Source organism: Charadrius vociferus, unplaced genomic scaffold (assembly GCF_000708025.1).
Source record: "Charadrius vociferus isolate BGI_N301 unplaced genomic scaffold, ASM70802v2 scaffold206, whole genome shotgun sequence".
NCBI lineage: Eukaryota > Metazoa > Chordata > Aves > Charadriiformes > Charadriidae > Charadrius > Charadrius vociferus.
Window position 1 is genome coordinate 923160 of NW_009649137.1, and position 20290 is coordinate 943449.

Consider the following 20290-nt stretch of genomic DNA (forward strand, 5'->3'; position numbering starts at 1 on the left):
CTTCCTAAGTTCTTCTCATTGACAATTTCCTCAGGAAGTTAGTATAGGAAAAAATGAAAAATATGAAGTAGGGATGAGCAACTTTGACATCCAGATAAAGCAAAACACTATCAGTCTTACCAATTGCTACAATTTCTTCATACTTACCACATCAATGTTTATTTCAGGGATCTCTACAAATCCACCAATCCTAAGCACTAGTACTCCTGAATTTCGCACTGCTACCTAAGTGAATGGATGACAGTGTGATTGTTAACAAGGTCATTTTAGCATAAGCATCTCACCAAATCTGGCATAATTCCATGAAAAAAAAAGTTTAAAAGACAAAATAAAACAAACAACCTATCCCACCGATATAGAGTAGAGAGAGACATTCAACACAATTTGTAACGAAAATATGAAAATAACTCTGCCCTTATAACATAATGCATTTTTGTTATGGAAATAAAAAGAGGTAAAAAAATGCCTTCATTTTCTAGAACATATATATACAGATTCCAGCGAGATGTGGCTTCAAAGAAGAACCAGTTATGCCTCTGTGACATATGATATCTGGGATAGTCATAGATGTCAATTAAAAAAAAAGGCAAAACAAAACACAAACCAACAAAGTTTTAGGAATGACCAGTAATCTTCAGACTGTTGCAGGAGGCTGTATCGCTAATGAACAGTTTTCTCCAACAGGAGAAAGCTGAGTGGATGGGTTAGATCTATTCAGCTGCTGGGAGGATTAGAAAGTATACCACAACACAAACTGCGTGACAGAGGTGATGGTACAATGTAGATACAATTGTTCTGAGCAATGCTAAATCTGTTTTAGAAGTGTAAAAAAAGAAATGGACACTAGGTTTAACAAGTGTAATGTAGTCAGAGGCAGAAGAGAGAGAATCCAGGATTAGAGTCAGAAAAGGTAGCAAGGATCAGCCCCATGATAAGCATCCTTTTTCCCATTTTCACTGCCTGACTATGGACAAGTTCAGGAATCAGGCATGCAGAAAAAATAGGATTAGATGTTTATTGCACTATTTATTATTAAATCAAATGTACTAGTAAATCTGTCTCTAAGATGGCCACAAAAAGAAGTCAAGAAATCAAAGCCACTGCAGTATACCAGTCCTACTACTCTATAGATCATAAAAACTGCAGATATGTCTACATGATCTTCTGAAGACAATCAGTCACACATTAGTTTCTCCAGCTTGTCAATGGTATAACATGAATCAGCTCAAAGTGAGAGGCTGTTTTGATTCTTCAGAGCAGGACTGAGACCAAAATAACAGAATAGGTTATAGCAGCTATCAACTGCTGAAAGAAAACCTTTTTTTTTTTTTTTCTTGAAAAACATTAGAACACTGGAGACAATCCAAAAGATGCTCAAATGTACACATATCTCCACATGCAAAAACAGAACATAACACTCAAAAGACAAAGTTCTTCCAGTTTTGAATACCTCCACTCTTGTATCAAAACTCATTTTTGCATTTGGAGTGAAACAGATTTTGAGATCAGCGTGGCCTCCCACAGGTACCACCCCTTCAGAAGGAGTGATCATCATTCCAGGCAGTGGGTTTGAATCAAGAACCTTCAAAGAAAAACATGAAACATTAATAATACTGAAAAAGGTGAGTTGTGTTGTGGGTTTTTTTTGTTTATACTGTTTAGTTTGGGGTTTTTTTAAATATACCAACATGTCTATCATGAAGATTTTATATTCTTACAAGGAGAACCTTCGAGACATATAATGCTAACTTGGATTTGGAAGTTTGGGGCAAAAATACAGGTAAAGAAAATAAAGTAACAGATTCCTTTATATGATGACTGTCAATTTCTGCTATGAAATAATTTCTGCACACCAGTTGGAAAGTTCGCATTCTGGTTTTCAGGTTATTTTAATAATCTCATGAAAACAAAGACTTGCTATCTAGCAAGTCTCCAGAATATTCTACAGAGCATTTTCCCAGTGATAGATACATTCATCGCTTCTTTTTTGCCATTCACAGCAAGAAGACAGGACATGGGATCCTAATGCCATAAAGTTCAGTAATTCAAGGAGTAAATATTTAGTTTACCCACAATTAGTCAGGACAAAATAAAATTGATTCTCTTTTAATGCACTCCAAACAGTTAACTTTTTAAAGAATAGCTACACAAGTGATAATGACCAAGACCAACCAGTTATCTCTTGGCTTAAGAGCAATAGTGGAGGCTTAAAAGGCTTGGTATGTTTGCTTGTTTGTCTTATTGATTATGCCGATTTTATTCTTTCAGGCCCATCCTGCTAGAGTGTAATAATATTACTTGTCATTACAATGCTCAGTTGATAAACAGAGAAATATGGTACAAATCAAAATAAAATAACCAAGTTTCTTAGTACCATAATGATGTAGTAACAAAAATTCTGAGGATTTTAATGGGAATTATTTTGCTTAACTAAATAAACACAGCAACTTATTCTGTGATCAGGAGAACTAATGAGGTTAGGTTTCCTTCTAATTCATGTAGTATGCCTTTACCCACTCTGGCACCTATCTCATCTCTTATCCAATTCATAAAACAGCTTATCTTCCTCTCAGACATTAGTCTAGCACAGTAATCACATTTGCTGTGACTGATCTGGTCTATGCATGCACTGACTGGGCAGCCAGTAAGAATAGGATGACTAGTTGGTTTGCTCTGTCTCTCAAAATATAAAAACATCCAAGCTTTAATTCCTACACCAGTAGGGGGTTCTACACCAGTAGGGGGTTCTACACCAGTAGGGGGTTCTACCCTCACCACTGGTTCTCATGAAACTTCCAGAGTCAATTAGACCATTATCACCTTGCTCGTCTGTCAGTCTATCTATCCATCAATCCAAATTCGACAGAGGGACAGAATTCCTATTCACATAAATCTTGTTTCTTCAGAAAACCAGACAAAAACTTAAGCAGGTGTGTATCTAACAACTGAGAACACAAAACTGTAACATGATCTGATAAAATGAATTCCCTTCTTCCTCCCCACCCCAAGAAATTAAATATGCTAAATAGTTTTAGCTTACTTGGAAGTATGCATGATTGTATCCTATGTTCTGAAGAATGGCTGTCTTACAAGTAGATAAACCCATTGGACTATGAACGAAGGGTATCCTTTGTTCCATAAACTGAACTTTAGTAGTGCCAAGCTATAAAAAAGTAGAAAAAAAAAGCAAACTGAATAGCATATTACTAAGTACAAATAAATAATTCAGCCTTATTTTCTTTTCATTACATAATGAGCCAATATATTTGTGGAAATGCATAAATTAGAAGTATTCAAATAGACAAACAGTTTAAAGGTGAGACAAGATTTACCCAAGGTATTGAGCTTATCTAGATTCAAAGTGAACAGATATAACCCCAAAGATATTTCCAAGCTAATTTCAAGACAAACACAAATATTTTAATTAATTTTAATTTAACAGCACAAGATCCATGATTTTTTGTAATCCTAAATGTGTGATCAGGACAAGATACTTCAGAGATTTTAATAGCAGTAGAAATTCCAATATTCTAATTTACACACATCCCGGTTTACATATGGCAATTTCCAATGCTTCAAAAGAAGACGAATAAAAAAACACTACTGGGAGGGGAAAAAAAAAAAAAAAAAAAGAGAGAAAGCAGGAACATCAAAAGGACGGAAGAGTCTTCTTGACTCCCAAAATGCAAGTTCTAGAGCATGCAGCCAGTAGAATACAGTAAAAAAAAAACACAAAAAAAAAAACAACCCACAACAAAAAAAAACCTCAAAGCCCAGAAAATACTGGTCCCTGGCACGTAATGTAAGGTAACAAGTAATTAATCTAAGCTGAATTCCACTGTTTAGAAGACTATCCAGAACACAGCTTTTCAAATTATCAAATACCAGGTTCAAATAACAATACAAAAATACGTTACAGCCTGTTGTTACCCTGAAGCTCCGAAACCTACCTTCCCACACACACCTTGATTTTTTCCCCTTTAATATATATCTAAAGAACTATCATACCACATCTCAACCTCTGTTCGGCTAAACTAAGGGGGCCAAGAAGAACAATTACCACATCATATATAAGGACAATTAAGTTGTGGTGCCAAAGGAAATATATCATCAAAAGCAAGAAAAAGGCAAATTGTCTTTTTCTTGCCCTCTCCACCATGTTTCTGGAGCAATATTTTTTTGTTAAACAAGTCAAATAGAAGCCATATGAAATTAAAATAATTTTGTGAATACATGATAATAGAAACGTATTTAAGAAATTACTTGTTTAAAAAAACCCACACATTTTGCTTCTCTAAATCTGCTGTATGACGTGTTACCTTTGCAAAACATTTCAACTTAATTGTGTTTCCTTTATGCACACACAAGTTGAATTCTCCTGCTTCTGGAGAGTTGAACCCTGGATGCCAAACAACTTCACACTCCAGATCTCTATAGGCCTCCACAACGCCTAAATAAATGTGCATAATTTACAGGTTATAGCATGCAGATGTACAATTATCAAATTACATTGTATGATTAGAAATAACATAAGCACATTAAAGTGAAATGACCTTCTATTACTGAAGACTAAGTCTACATTTCAAAGGTGTTCAACAGTATGCCAAATTAAGTAAAATTAGTTTCTGAATTCTCAAGACAATTGCATAATCTGTTTATTAGTATCCTTCAGTAAAACCCACTCAAAGTTCACTGGTATTTTTTTAGCCATTAATTACTTTAATAATCAACATTTAAAAAAATAACAGAACAGACTATTCTTGTAGAATAACAACTTTGGGAAAGATCATGTACATTTTCTTGCTTGCATTTGAGTCTGTACCCATATCAGCAGATATATCTTTTCTCAAGAATCAGAGCATACCAGGCTCCTGATCCAGTCAAATCTTGTTTGAACTCTGTAATGCCAATCCAGTTAGCAGTTAGTTCTTTAATAATGAAGCACCAATATACTCCTACAGAACACTGTCTTTCAAAGGAAAGAAGGTAAAAGCTTATGTCTCGCACACTTCTAACAAATATTGATCTATAATGCAAGTAGAAGCTAATCCCAGCTTGAATTCCATTTGTGTCATTCATACTGTCTACATCAACTTCTTAGCAGCTTCATTCAAACAGTGCTTTTGGAAAATCTCCCATCCTGATGAGCTGTGTGATATTGCTAACTACCATTAAATAGCTTCCTCACTTTGGAAATATCCACAATCTCTGCTGAGAAAAATGGTTACCTAAGTGCTGCTGGGTAGACATAGAAACAACAAACTGGACCGCGTATGGTCTCAGGGTAGGGCTTACACAAGGAGTGCTGCTACGGTATTAACACTCTGATCTGATATTACTTTTGGGATACACTGATATTAATCCAAATCTAAAAAATACAGTCTATAGCATCAGCTGAATGTTTGTCTTATTTAACATTATTGACATTTAAGATACATGCACACACAGTGTACTTGCATAGCGTACCTTTAGCTGGCTGTATAGAAAATGCATTTCCGCTATCTGTAATAATAGGTTTCCAAGTAAACTCAGCAGGATAGTTTCTGGGATTGCATACCCTGACAGTTGTTCTAAATTCTGCCTCTGCTAGGTAGCCAGGAACAGGATTTAAAATCAGTTCCCTCGCAGACAGCTCAAGTTCAACAGACACTGCTTTTGCAACTACCAGCACATGCCCAAGGTGTTGGTTGTTTATTGTGTAAGTGAAAGATCTGTAACATAAAAATATATATTTCTCAGTACTTTTATTTACTTATTATGTTTTAGTCAGATTAAGATTTATGTGAAATATAATCATTAGCAAGAAAACACTTCACAAAACAATTGAGCGTGAACATACAGTTAATACTGGCAAGAAAAAACAATGTGTAATTGTTTTGCACACAACTTAAATCCCATCAAAAGTGAATATCAACCTCATACATCCATTTGCATACAACTTAAATCCCATCAAAAGGAAAATCAACCTCATACAGCCATTTTAACAGCATTAGTAAAGTGAAAGATCCATCTCCATACCAGAAGGCTAGAAAACAGGTTGCCTATACATTCTCTCATGAGGTACATCAAAACATACGATCATAGATGCAGTGATGCAGCACTACGCTGGAAAAAGCACAGGATTTTCCATAAAATTTCTCTTAACAAATACACTGCAATAGCAAACTTTTCCCCCGTGTGGCTATATGGGCTTTTGACAGGACAGTTTGTTGGGTTTTTTTTAAACTCTAAGAAACACCACTATATACTAGCAAAATTTTGCAACATAAAACTGCATAATTATTGCCATATCACCACAGATAAGTGTGCATAATTGACATATCATAATTACACTGTTTAAACTAGGCACATGATTTTTTTTTATTCTACTACTGCAAAGAAAATATGTAATTCTAGACAAATATAAGAAGCCTTACCTTTTAAACATGCCAAGAGTGTTTGTCTCGAATACAACTGGAATATGAGTCTTTGTAAGAGGAGGCACCACCTGAGACAATGGACTCGTCTGCTGTAATTCATCAATTTCAATCTCAATTTGTATCCATATATGAACTAACAAGTTATTGATGATGTGCAGTTTTCTGGCTGTTGTAGAAAACACACAAACATCACCAAAATCCATAGTAGATGGACCTGGAATATATAAGAAATAAGATCTTCAACATTAAAAAGTAAAAGTTAATGTAAGGAAGCCTAACTACTAAAACATTATGATCAAAACATTTTAGTTCCTCAAATTACAGAATTAGTCAGCTAGAACAATCCTATAGCAGAACAAATTCACACTAAAATTTGGAAGTAAATACCACCTATGTTCTGTGAACATTTTCAGTGGTACAACTCAAAAGCCAGCACCAACATTTAATTCTCAATTCTGTGTTAGCCAGCTTCTAAAATAGGAAAAGCAATGTGCTAATTACTAAAGGCACTGTTAATAACCATAAATACTTCTCCTTAATCAGATACTTAAATGGTTAGACAACCAGGAATTCACTGAGAGTTTATATTCTTAACCTGTTTGCTCCTTGATGTGTGACCATTTGGTTTAATAACACATATAACTTGATAGTAACAGAATTATCTCACTACTTTATTTACTGCTATCACCAGTTTTTATGCTGGTCTGAAACTTTAGTGATCCTGGCACTAATCAAACATCTTTTAAAACTTTAAGTACTTTTTTATGAATATGGTTATCTTATCCTACATTTCCAAGTGTATCAGTATACACAACTACTCTATTCAAGTTCTGGCTTCACTAAAAAAAAAAAAAAAAAGCCCAGAAAATACTGAGAATTTTCACTTTGCTGCTAAGTAATTTTGCTGAAGAAAAACTGACCTTGAATTAGACCGGTTTTAGTACCAAGTGCTGTTAACAGACAAGTCCCTCACAGACTTGGTGTTACTCGCCATCACAGAGCACTCCACTGAAATTATTTTGAAGGAGGATCCCAAAGTTTTACTTTTTGGGACTATCACTGTTAATTCCCAGAAACATTCTGGATACTGCCATGAATCTTGCTGATATTAACGCTGGTCCAGCTACTGTCCAATAACAAGGTATAAGGGTATGAGTAACCCTCATATTATGCTGCACTAATTTCTCTATAATACACTGTAGTATGAGCTGTCTTTAAAGGAAGCTCTCCTTTTACATGTTCGTACCTAATCATATTGCAGTATTTTCTGAGGAGTACAAAGGTTTAGTTAAACACTACTGTAGATATCAAACTGACACCAAATTAAGCTATTTTTTATTTAAGTTGAACGATTATGAACATAAATTGTGTTACTATAAGTGCTTTTCTAACAACTATATGCATTTAGTAACCAAATTAAAAATCTTACCAATGAGTATCTGATGAAGCTGCTTGGATGTTAAAGTTAGATTACAATCTTCCTTCTCTTGGGTAGAAGATGGCACAGCACTAAGCCCACTCCAAATCTGCATAAGCACAAGACATGTTCTCAGGGCAGGATCAAAATTCTTATGCTTTTTTTATATGGCAAACACATTATGCCTACATTACTACACAAGCATTTAACTTACTTCTTTGACTGAAGATTTAGAACCAATTGCTGCCAATTTTCGACTAGTTAATAGGCAATTCTCATCTAAAGGAAGCATTTTGAACTGTAGCTTCTCCTTGTGAAAATCCGTGATTGAGATCTTTGGTGACATAAGCCCTTCAGCTGGTTTAAGGCCTATGTTTACAGAATTATTATAAATATAAAATTGCCTATAAGGGAGGGGAAAAACAAGAATATGAAAATCTAGAAGTTTGAGTATTCCATGTTCTACATATTAAACTATTTAAGATTTTTAAACATAACAAATAATAATTTAAGTAGGAATATTTCATTATAAATAACCCCTCAAGTACAGAAAATGCCTTGAAATGCCTCTTATTATATTGTTTAGGCAAGGATTAACATCTATTGCACATTTGTGACAACTGTTTAGCTAAATAGGTTGCAAGCACTATGGCTACCAAAATATAAATATTATCTAATTTCTAAGATTTCTCTTAAAGAACAACTAAGTTGCAAAGTCAAGCACTTAAAAGTTAGCAGATGCCCAGATTATGAAGGATCCTTTAATTGTATATATCTGAACTGGACCACTTACAGCCTAATTTTCAGAACAGTTAACTTTTCCTGGTCACAGTTCAACTGCACCTGCACCCAAGAGATTTGAAACTTCCAGAGATCTTACACAGATGTTTTGTATGAAGTATTCAGAAAATTATTACTATGTTTGATAGTAACAGTAAAATTCATTGATAATTGAGAAATCTTCCTTTCTGTTCTTGTTCCTCATGCAATATACCTTGAATATATGGGTTATGGTCATATAAACAACTACACAACATCAGTTCCTTTCAAGATAACCATACATCATGCACGTGCATAAAAATAAAATAAATCCAGCTCTGCAGGCCTTGCTCTAACTATATACATCATGATTAAGACAAGGTTAATTGAGATTACAAGAATAATCCACTGGCATTATCAATTTTTAAAGAATGGGTCTTGCAAACAACACTCTGAAGGTATTACTTCTCTTGCTTTAGAGGCTTTACAAACTTTTTCTTTAAAAAACAAATCTTTTACAAGTAGCACAGATGACGGTTCTGCTTTTCCATTATTTTGCTCCACAACATACCGATCAAATACACAGATTCATGAAGTGAGAGTTTACTGTAAGGTTAGAAGACCAATACAATCATTTAATCTTATCTGCTTTATTCCACAAATTATATCACAATTGACATACTGAATCCATCACTTTGGGTGAGCTAGATGCACTAGCTGGAAATACATATGATTTATTGGATAAAAAGGAAAGAGAATAAAACAAAACCAATGTTATGTTTTTCTTATTAACCATAACCAACTCTTCTTGAAACTTGGCATCTTATTTTAAGATCATTTTAAGTTTAATTTCAAGTTCCATGCCTCTGTCCTTACATTTTACCTAGGAAGTGATCTCTAAGCATCTAAACAAACATTTGAACAAAACAGGTTTTGAATGCCTTATAAATAACGGTCCCAAGAACATAAGCATTTCAGCATGGGACAAATTCAGGTATATGATTGGTGCCACTAAGTTAATTCTGCATGTATATACACATATTTTTCATATGAACCTAAAGTATTTATGTACCCTTTAAACAGAGTCTTACCTAGCAGCATCTTTCTGTAAACGACGCTGTCTTAAGCTAGAAATGAAGTCTGTGTAGTATTGCTTATGTGCTTCTTTTGACAGTTGTTCACAGTCAGTATAAGAAAACTCTGGATCTATATAATTATATCTCTCAGTCTTTGTGAAAATAGTCCTAAATATATAAAGAGAATTGTAGTTTCACTACATGTATAAAATGATTCTGGGTCTTGTTGGAATGAAAATATATTGATTTTGCTACATGTATATTTCATTGCAAACATTCTTTTTATCACAGCTGATTATTAATATTTGACCTTGTAAAGGCAACCATAAAAATGAAATATTGAAACTGTAATAGCTACATTTGTAGTTTCACATAAGAAAAGCAACTCAAGAAATTTATGTGCAGGAGGCTCAAGGTTAAGCAGAATGCAATGAATTTTAAAGAACTTTCAGCCTGAAGAAAAAAAACAAAAAAACACTCAACAGTAAACTATCATATGAGTAACCAAACTTGATCTACTATAAAGTATATACAAATGTGTGGTTTTAAATGTTATATTCACATAATTTTTACCTGTACTTTTTACTCCATTCACTAGGCCTAATGCTGGCTGCACGGTCATTAGGAAAAGCTATAAGTGCATCACCCTTACAATTCCTGTTTATCCGGTGAACATGAATTTGTGTTTGGGTTGATTTAAGTATTGCCACAGGGGCTGTATCAGTGCAGTGTCCTGCGCCATCAGCTACAAACTGTCCAGTTGCATTGGAAATCATTGGTGTTATACCTTGAAATCCAAATAAAACATGTTACATACACTTATACTTTCTAAAAAAAATTCGAAGTATTAGAAAAATATTTCTTAATACTGGTCCACCCAGCAGCCCTACAATCAGCCACCCATCGCATTATGTTTTCCTCAGACAAGAAAGAAGAAGGCATTCAGACCATACTAACAGCCAACCACCTTCCCTGGCGCACATCACAGACAAACAAATACTAAAGCTCAAACTGAATCACAGAATAGAATCATAGAATTGTCTAGGGTGGAAGAGACCCTTGGGATCGAGTCCACCCATCTACCCTACTCTACAAAGTTCTCCCCTACACCATATCCCCCAACACCACATCTAACCAGCTCTTAAACACATCCAGGGATGGTGACTCAACCACCTCCCTGGGCAGCCTATTCCACTGCCCGACCACTCTTTCTGCGAAACATTCTTTCCTAATGTTCAGTCTAAATCTACCCTGTTGGAGCTTGAAGCCATTCTCGTTCTGTCATTAATTACCTGTGAGAAGAGACCAGCTCCGACCACTCTACAGTGTCCTTTCAAATAGTTGTAGGGAGTGATGAGGTCTCCCCTCAGCCTCCTCCTCCTCAAACTAAACAGTCCCAGCTCCTTCAACCGTTCTTCATATGATTGTTTGCTAGGCCCTTCACCAGCTTCATTGCCCTCCTCTGCACTCGCTCCAGCACCTCAATATTTTTCTCGTATTGAGGTGCCCAAAACTGCACACAATACTTGAGGTGTGGCCTCACCAGTGCTGAGTACAGGGGCACAATCACCTCCCTACTTCTGCTGGCCACGCTATTTCTAGTACAAGCCAGGATGCCGTTGGCTTTCTTGGCCACCTGGGCACACAACTGCTACTACTATGTCCAACAGTGAGGCTTTGTCTTGCACATGCCCATGACCAAACACTCAGAGCTGCCTCTGTCACAACAGTGTCCGCATTGCCCTAAAGTTTGTCTTAAGGGCTGCAAAACACAGGCATAATTTTTGACAAAGAACTCCCAAGCTATCACAACTAAAAAGAGAGCTCAGATCTTTTTCACTCTAGTTTTAGAAAAGCATTTCTACGTCAAAGTTAAAGAGAAAAATTATGACAGAAACTAGGCCATGCGTTTGCTCACCTCTCCTACCTAAAGACACATGTTTAAAACAACACTATAAATAAATACGTAAATCCATTCTTAAACTGCCCCTTTCTCCCTCACCTGCAAAAAAAATTAATACATTAAACTAAACATATTGTTTTTACCCACTTTAGGCTTACTAAACCCAAAACACAGATATCAGTAGCCTATAGAGTACAGATACCCCTCATAACCTCTTTATAAACCTGCAAATAGGAGAAGAATGAGGACATTAAGAGAGCAAATGGTATACAAGAGCATTTAGAAAAGCTGACAAAACTTGAATGCTACATTAAATCTTTGACCCACAGAAACATACTGTAATTGTTTTTGAAGCAGGAAGCTGCAGGAGTTCTGAATTTCAACAATAAAACACAGAAATTGCAAAATTTTAGTTTCTCATCAATGTTTTATTGCTATGGACTTGAAATACCTTCCTGAAAGTAGCAGGAATATCCAGTGGCTTATCAACCATTCTGCTATTTGTAGAAAAACCAGCATTTTATCCTGACTTTCCAATTATTTGCTTATTTTACTTCCCTACAACGCTCTCTGAAAAAAATGGGTATTGCCTTCCTGTTTTTCATTAGTGAGCACATCCTCAACCGGGCAGCAGCCAGCTAAGGAGTATTCAAGCTCCCTTCCTTATCTACACATAGAAACCAGATGAACCACTGTATAGGACAGCCCTGTTGCACTAGTACTACCTGCAAATGCTACTGCGCATTTGGTGCTAGGAAAAGCTACGTTTCCCATGACTGGTTTTAAAATCCAGTGACAGTCAAATCTACTGCAAAGTGGTTGTTTGTGGGATGTTAGGAACAAGGAACAAACTGCAGCCTAATTATTGCATATTCTGAAAGAATCTTTATGCTGGCGTAGGCTTCATGAGAAGAGTCTACGGATGTGGGACAGGCAGCAGGCTGTATTAAGTGGCAAATTTATCTGGCAGTAGAAGCTTTCAATCAATAAAGAATCTTTCCTAATTTCTTTCTGTGCTTTACCCATCTCTCTACTTAAAACTGAAACATACAAGCACTGTGCAATGGCATCGCTGCCAAATCCCAAAGCCTTTATTTTCTGATTTATAAAAGTTAAAAAATCATATGATGAAAATGTATGCTCTAGTAGCTCAATTTTTGTTAAAAGATGAGGGGGAGGTACCATTATTTTAGCCATTGTTTTATACTCTCATAGGTATACGTCATACAATTGAGTGCTCCCTCAACTCCCAGAGGAATTTTACTTTTTAAAAACAAAATAAAAATAGCAAAATATTCTCTTTTAAAATGTAAAAAAAGGAATTTTTAAACATTTTTCACTTGTAACTTATCTTTTTAGCATCTTACCAGGATTAATTTTGAATAAAATATTTTTTCTTTTAGATTTGCACACACCAATAAAGCTCAAATATATTTGGTGAAAGGATTTTGTCTTCAAAACGTGTAAATTAGTTTCCTCTAGTCCTGTACCAATGATATCAACAACTTGCTTCACTTTAAGTGTTCCTATTTGATGTGGAGAAAATGAAAATATCACATCCTGGAAAAGAAAAGTCATTATGAGACATATGAAGCAGAAAAGGTAAGAGAAAAGTTTTGTATAATTATCTGTTTGAGTCACTTCTCTCCACACTTACTTCTAAGACAGATGTTCAAAACTGGGCCAACTGCCACACATAAATTAGCAAATACAAAACTGCTACATGTTAGAATACCACAAAGTCTCACTTTCTCATTTCTGGAACAAACTGTTTTCTTTTATGGCCCAAGTTACAGGTTTGTGAAATTATAAATGTGTCCATATTTGACTTAAATTTGGCAAAGTTTCTTCCATTAAAAGTTATGTTACTCAAGTATTTGTGATTTACTGAAAGAAATTAAAACTATCCTGCAAAGGTTTGAGTATAAATCAATCTTCTCGAGTCAGCAAAACACAAAAAGTTTAAAGCAAGGAAAAAACAGTGTAAAGTTTCTTTAGTACTACAATTATTTCTTTCAAATTTACAATAACACTTGTTGCTTCATAAAGTACAGAAAAGAGAATTAAGAGACTCTTCATAAGGAGAAAAAGAATATATGTTTGGTCGATATTAAATGTCATGGCTACTGAAATGAAGTTGCTCTGGTTTACTTTCAAGAAATTCCACTGCTGACCACCGTAATCTGCATATCTACATAATCTAAGAGAAAGAGTTAATTACCTTTGCAGATTTTTTTTTAATTTTTCCTTTTTCAGGAGAAATATTAAAATGAGCAGTCTTGCGGAAGCTGAATGTTACTGGAAGGGACTCAGATTCATTTTTGAGTGTGCACAGAACTTGTGTTTGTTCACCCAGTAAACAGTCCGTAAACTTAATAACTGGTCCTGGATTAAAAGTTAACATAACAGGAAGCCCAGAACCTGTCAAAGCTAACTCCATGTGATGAGGATGATTCACTGCATTAGACAAAAGCAAAAAAAAAAAAAAACCAAACAAAAAACTCTCACACATCCATTAGTATACAAACAGAAAAGTCATACTGCAGCTGTATGTTTGCAAAAACAAGATAATATCATAATACAATATGATTTATAATGCAATTTTCTATAAACTTAACACAGACATGGTTCTTTATAATGGCTGTTAGATAACGTATTCCCTCCTTAAGGAATTTGAGGGTGATTAAATATTCACTTGAAAATGCACAGAACTGCTATTACCAAAGTGCTGGTGATTTTCAAATAGCTGTTGTTTGGGGTGGGTTTTTTGGTTTGTTTTTTTTATGTCCTCCAAACATTTACATTTATAATTAAGTTCTATGTGTTCACTACCAGCAGGTGTATTCATGGCACACGTGATTCCCTCCTCCTTTCTACTCACTGTTTTTGGTGCTAAAACATTAAAGATGTAAGTTACAATAACACAGGTTTCCCATAGAACTGCTAAAAAGAGGAAGACATTAAAAATAAATAAAAAAATAATTAAAATATATCAAGATATACAGTTTTATCATCCATATATAGATTTCTGATGGTGACTACACATTTCTGATAACTTACCTGTGATTGCTGTGGCACCAACACCGAGGGCCTGCAGACAGCCATCTTTATTCCCAACAGCTTCAAATCTCAGAAACAGTACATAATCTTGTTTCAGTGATGAGTCATTCACTCCAAAGTCCCTTTTAAATTTTCTGTAAGAAAATATCTAATTACAAGATGGGGGCAAAAAACCAAACCACCAAACCCCAGCCCACAAAAAAAAAAAATCAGCGCTTATTTTTCCATCATCCAGTCTGGCTTCTTTACTGTTGGTTACAGCTTGAACAAAAGATCTTTATACTTCCTTTCAGAAAATGGAACAAGAACAAATCTAAGCCCAACAATATCTGTATGCTTATTTACTAGTCACTTGATACCTTTTCCAGACTACACCAGTTTTCTAACCTAACAGTACATGCATAATAATTACTTGTAATTAGAATTTAAGTAAGGGAAAATGGTAAGAACACATTTTTTTTTCCTTATCCAAAGAAGAAATGTTCCTTTATACTTACTTTTTTTTTACTGGAATAAAAACTCTACAAAATGTTTCAGTCTCTTGGTGATTAAATATATAAATTATTTCATAATGCTGCACATATACTATATCTTTATGAAATAAATCTGCGGTCATTAAAAAGGCACTTAATTTGACCCTGTAGAATTCTCTCAACAATCTTTAGAGATTCAGCATATTTAATGGGAGCTGCAATTAGTTCCCTTGGCAAAATCTAATAAAATTCTTATTCTCACAAAACAAGCTTAACCAATTCTTGGTTCAAATACATCCTTAATGTATTATAAAACATCTCCCAGATAATCACTTCAGACTTTGCTTTCTCATTTGTAGTATCATGCCAAGCAATTTATTTTATCAAACATAAACGCATCATAAGAAATTTTTTGATTCAGAAAAAAATTTTGCAGACACATTAAATTAACATTATTTTCTCTAACACTGCTCTTTACAGAATAATTTAGCCCAATCAGCTTGTGTGTGTGTGTGTCTAATTTGTACTACTTACTTTGGACTGAAGCACAACGTAACCAAAGATTTCTCATAAGGTAGCAAGGTTCCTTGATTAGGAATGCACAAGATCAAGTTGGAAACATCTACATCTCTTGTTCTATTTTTGAGGCTTAAGTCTTGTAAAACAGCATCTGTACTCCTCTGAAGATCTGTCCCCTAAAAAATAATCAAAATGTGGAATATTTCAGCCTGTTCTGCTTCCCCTTTTGTGTTTGGTTGTTTTTTTTCCCCCTACACATACATTTTCATATCTTTCACAATATGCAGAAAGACACAACGTAAGTAACAGCGCTGACATAGATACACACGGCTTATTAAGCAATTTTTAAACATCAATTTCATGTCAATGTTTTGAATTCCCTTTTTTTAAAGATAATGCTCACTCAGATGATTTCACTGTCTGAGAAAAACAAGCAAAATCACAGATGCTTAACATCTTAGAATACAGAACTATATTTTGATAACTCCTACTAAATGATAAGATATCCAGCGCAGAAAAAAACCCAACAAAACAAAAACAAAAAAACACAGCCAAAGAACATACTTAATGTTGTTAAGGTTAAGATGTCACATACTGAAACAGAAATATCTGAAAAATTCAACTCCAAGGTTTAAATTATAGTAAAAAATTTGGTGGTTGGACAGAAGTTTCAGAAAGCCTATTGGTCAGGAAATAGATGAATGTTGAGAAACAAAAAATGCCAAAGCAGAAATGAAAACAAGTTTTCAACTAAAATAAAAGCCATAACAATTTCTCACCATCTCTCCTCCGATGGCATCATCTTCCAGTACTGCTACCCAGTTCATACACTCAGGACTTTCATTGTATAAAGATATTTGTTCAGTCTTTGAAGACCCAAAGTAAACTGGTCCAAAGTTAATGCATTCCAATATATTTCCACAAGACACTCCTAGAACTTTAAGAACTTGTTCAACCACAATAGCTTTGATCCATACTTCAGTGCAGCCATGGCGTTCCAACTCCACTCTGTCAGTAAGAGTAGTAAGCAGCAATAGGTAATGTAGAAAAGTGTTAGAAATAATCAGTTTGGTTTATATTAGAACCTGAGCAAAACTGAACCAAATCAGGGCATTTAAATCACTGGCTTTCCACAGATAAATTAAGTAGGGGACAGGGAGGAGAGGGGGAGAAGAAACCAGAAATCAGAAGAATCACAAATTACACAGTGGAATTTTGGGAAGCTTTTTGAGTTTTTCCCCTTTTTTAATGTTTGAAACAACAGGAATGACATATCAAAAGAACCAGAGATGACCACAGATGATATAGTGCTCTTATTTCTGAGAATCTTTGTATCTAGATACCAATTTTGGCATATACTTCGTAATTTTATCTTAGGCAACTGGGGCTAGAAGTTCATCTAAATAACTGGAAAAGGATGGCTGATGTCCCTGCCTGAATGCTTGATCTTGATGATACCACAAAACACCAAAGGACTGTAGAGACATTGTATAAATCTTTGTTATTAGAATGCTACTGGAATAAAGCATATTTGTTCTCGTTGCAGGAAAGAATCAAATTTAGTAATAGAACTCACTGTTCTAACAGAATCAACTATCCTTTTGAATAGCCTCTGAGCTGAAAATAATAATTAAAAAAAAAAATCTTTGTTTTGAATAGCCATATATATAACTACACAAGGGATCTGGGAGAGGATCTCAAACTCCCTAAATGTTGTCTTTTAACTTCTGAAGCATTATTACAGGATTCTCCAAGACAGAAATCTCAAAAAAAAATATAAAAGCAGATTCCTCTGAAAATAATTTTGCTTGCATGTAGAAGCAAATACTTAGAAGACAAAGCCAATAGAAATAACCAGGATGTTTTCATCAAAACCGTACTATTTCTGCAAGTCAAATTCCTGACAAATACCCATTGTAAGACTTTCAATACTATCTTATTTGTTTCAATACATATATACACACACATATGTATACACATATACATATATATTTGTGCAAGGCTTGACAAGGAAACTTAAGATTTTTATTTAGCCTAAAAGATAGAGCAATGACTAGTAAGAAGTGCCAAATACTAACAGAATTATGTAGAATTTAAGGCAAGGAATGGGTGAAGGAGGAATCTGAGCTCTGTGTAGTTATGTTATTTCAGTCTAATAGACAAACTATCTACTAGACTGCAGGAGACGAGAGTTGTTTAACCAAGATGGGGTGAAGAAAACAGTGGTGGTAGCCTGGACAGCAAAGGAAAGACATGACACTTTGCAACCAAAAGGTTGAAAATAGGTTACCAAGGAAGTACCATATGAAGGAGGATGTAACTGTGAGGCAAAATACATATGTTGTCTTCCCTGTTAGTCTAATATAATTTTTCTCCTTTCATTTCAATTACTTTTCCAACAGGCTACAAAATGCAAGAACAGGAAGAACTGAACTTTAAGTCATATATCTTAACAATTTAAAAGCACAACAGGAAACACTCCCTCAAAAAACCAAAAAAATATCCCCAACAACACCCTATTCACTATTGTAAGAAAACAGGATTGAAAAGAATTTTTCAGATTGGTATCCACTTCCAAATTCTGACACTTTCTAAAAAGTCTATATTTATCATTTGCACAGAGACAAGGTAGGCCTTTAAAAATAGTCTATTCTTAAAAAAAGATAGTCATTGCAAATACATTCGTTCCATTTAGAATAAGATAGACCAAAGGCCATCATAATGTTTCTGAGACTGCTGAAACACAAAGTCGAAAGAAATACAGCAAAGTAACAGAAGCTAAAAGAAGTAAGGAACACAGGATGTCTAGAAAGGTGAAAGATACAAAAGGTCTAGGTTAGTTGTATACTGAGAGATGTGCAAACATCCTATACCATTACAACTTATGAGAGACACAGCCAGGTACACAATTTATGCATCACTCTTCTGTGGAGATAACATTATCCTCAAATTAATTTAATAAAAATAAACATGGAAGACAGCAACTGACACTTAGGAGCTTAATTTTTTTAGATAAACATTCATAATAAAGACTGGAATTAATGACACAAAAATGTAATTTATAGAGCTGGATTTTTTCAGTCATACACTCACTTTATCACTTCTCTGATGATTCTGGGTACATCTGTGCAGATATCCACTTTAACCCTCTTGATAGATTTTGGCTCAACCACTCCACTGGTAGGTTCTATGTTAAGCAGGACAACCCCATCATATGATATTTTAAAGGCACCTAAAAGAAATAGAATAATAAACAGAGTGTTACACAACATAAAGTTGTAGATTTATATTCTATTACACAGTTGGAATTACGAAACATATAATGCAGATATTCACAAGCAGTACATTTTCCTATGGAAACAGAAAACACGGAGTTAATCTTTTTCAAAATTATTTCTAACACAGAGTAGATCATTATTTCCTGGGTTACTTTAAATATTACACCCACATGTCCAATGCCACTTTGCAAGTTGGGATTGTAACAGAAAAGGTACTCACATTCCAAACAAAAGTGACTATATTATAAAGCAGCTGTAAGTAACATTTTGTCAGTTACTGGATATATTATATACAGCTCTAGGCACCTACCGAAGCCAGAAAGTTAAGTGCATATTGCAGGTAACAATAGTTTTCACAATTTGGTATATACACAACACAATTTATTGCAGCGAACATTTCTAGGTTATAAATTTTTTTTACAATGGGAAAAAAATATTAAATGTGTATTTAACCAGCAGCACTAATTATCTGTCCTTATATCATAGATAGCAAGAAATTGTTTCAAATGTTGTAGGAAAAATGCAGTGTTTGACCTCAGAGAATAGATAATCTCCAAAATCAGATCAGAAGCAGGAACAAAGGACTCGTTTTGTGCATGGAATGACATGTGAAATGCAATCCCTGAGTCAGAGGCCAGCAGACAGCGCTTCCTACTGACACAGCTTACCTGCTACCTGTTAGCATGACCTGCTGTATTACCATTTACAGAGCCTACAGAAACACAGATTCAGCAGCTATTCCTTTGTCTGCCCTCAATACATTCTTCACTAACCACCGCTTTCATTCTAATTTTGCCTGTGTCCGATCCTGCAAAACTCCATCATGCAGCCTGCATGCATCATGCAACAGAGTTTAACTAGAAACAGTTCCTATACAACATGAGAAATTTCACATCATGCAAGTTAGTTGTAGATGCATATGTAATTTGTTATCTCATCTTCTTTACCTCAACTTCATTCCTCAAAGAAAGACGTTAGTATGTATGCGTAAGAGCTGATTATGTAAACTACATACCATATCTTTAAGTTGAGATGGCTAGAAAAAAATCCAATTTTTCCTTTGCTTTTTGGAAAAAAAAAAAAAAATAAAATTCTGTTGTAACTAGACAGCCATTTTTTATTTTTATTTTTTAATATTGCAACCCATCTCTGTTTCTACATTCATGTACTTTCTGTTGGTACATTATTTCTTGTGGGTATCTGTGAAGCATATGTTCACACAACCTCAGCCTAATGCAAATAAAGATACCTTATGATATAGTAAACAGCTGCACAAGTAAGGAACAAAAATTATTAACAGCCTTAAATTTGCTGTTTGAAACTCAGCATAGTTGCCACCCTACTTCTGGAGAAAGGCGTCTGCAGCTTTGTCCAGTGGAAAAGCAA

The 20290-nt window shown here is 34.7% G+C and overlaps 1 protein-coding gene across 1 annotated transcript in view; it reads right to left on the reverse strand.

The window, feature by feature from the left end:
• LOC104289428 (chromosome unknown open reading frame, human CXorf22) overlaps nucleotides 1-20290 on the reverse strand; it is a 108892-nt gene that overhangs the window by 15922 nt on the left and 72680 nt on the right. The window contains exons 4-19 of the mRNA XM_009888364.1: nucleotides 18720-18858; nucleotides 16406-16634; nucleotides 15642-15802; nucleotides 14635-14768; nucleotides 13796-14031; nucleotides 12942-13134; nucleotides 10245-10458; nucleotides 9687-9839; nucleotides 8051-8240; nucleotides 7849-7945; nucleotides 6417-6633; nucleotides 5467-5711; nucleotides 4320-4450; nucleotides 3041-3163; nucleotides 1451-1582; nucleotides 148-225 (exon numbers count right to left, since the gene is read on the reverse strand). Coding sequence (XP_009886666.1) covers nucleotides 148-225; nucleotides 1451-1582; nucleotides 3041-3163; nucleotides 4320-4450; nucleotides 5467-5711; nucleotides 6417-6633; nucleotides 7849-7945; nucleotides 8051-8240; nucleotides 9687-9839; nucleotides 10245-10458; nucleotides 12942-13134; nucleotides 13796-14031; nucleotides 14635-14768; nucleotides 15642-15802; nucleotides 16406-16634; nucleotides 18720-18858 — 2672 coding nt within the window. The remainder of the gene's footprint in view (nucleotides 1-147; nucleotides 226-1450; nucleotides 1583-3040; nucleotides 3164-4319; nucleotides 4451-5466; nucleotides 5712-6416; nucleotides 6634-7848; nucleotides 7946-8050; nucleotides 8241-9686; nucleotides 9840-10244; nucleotides 10459-12941; nucleotides 13135-13795; nucleotides 14032-14634; nucleotides 14769-15641; nucleotides 15803-16405; nucleotides 16635-18719; nucleotides 18859-20290) is intronic.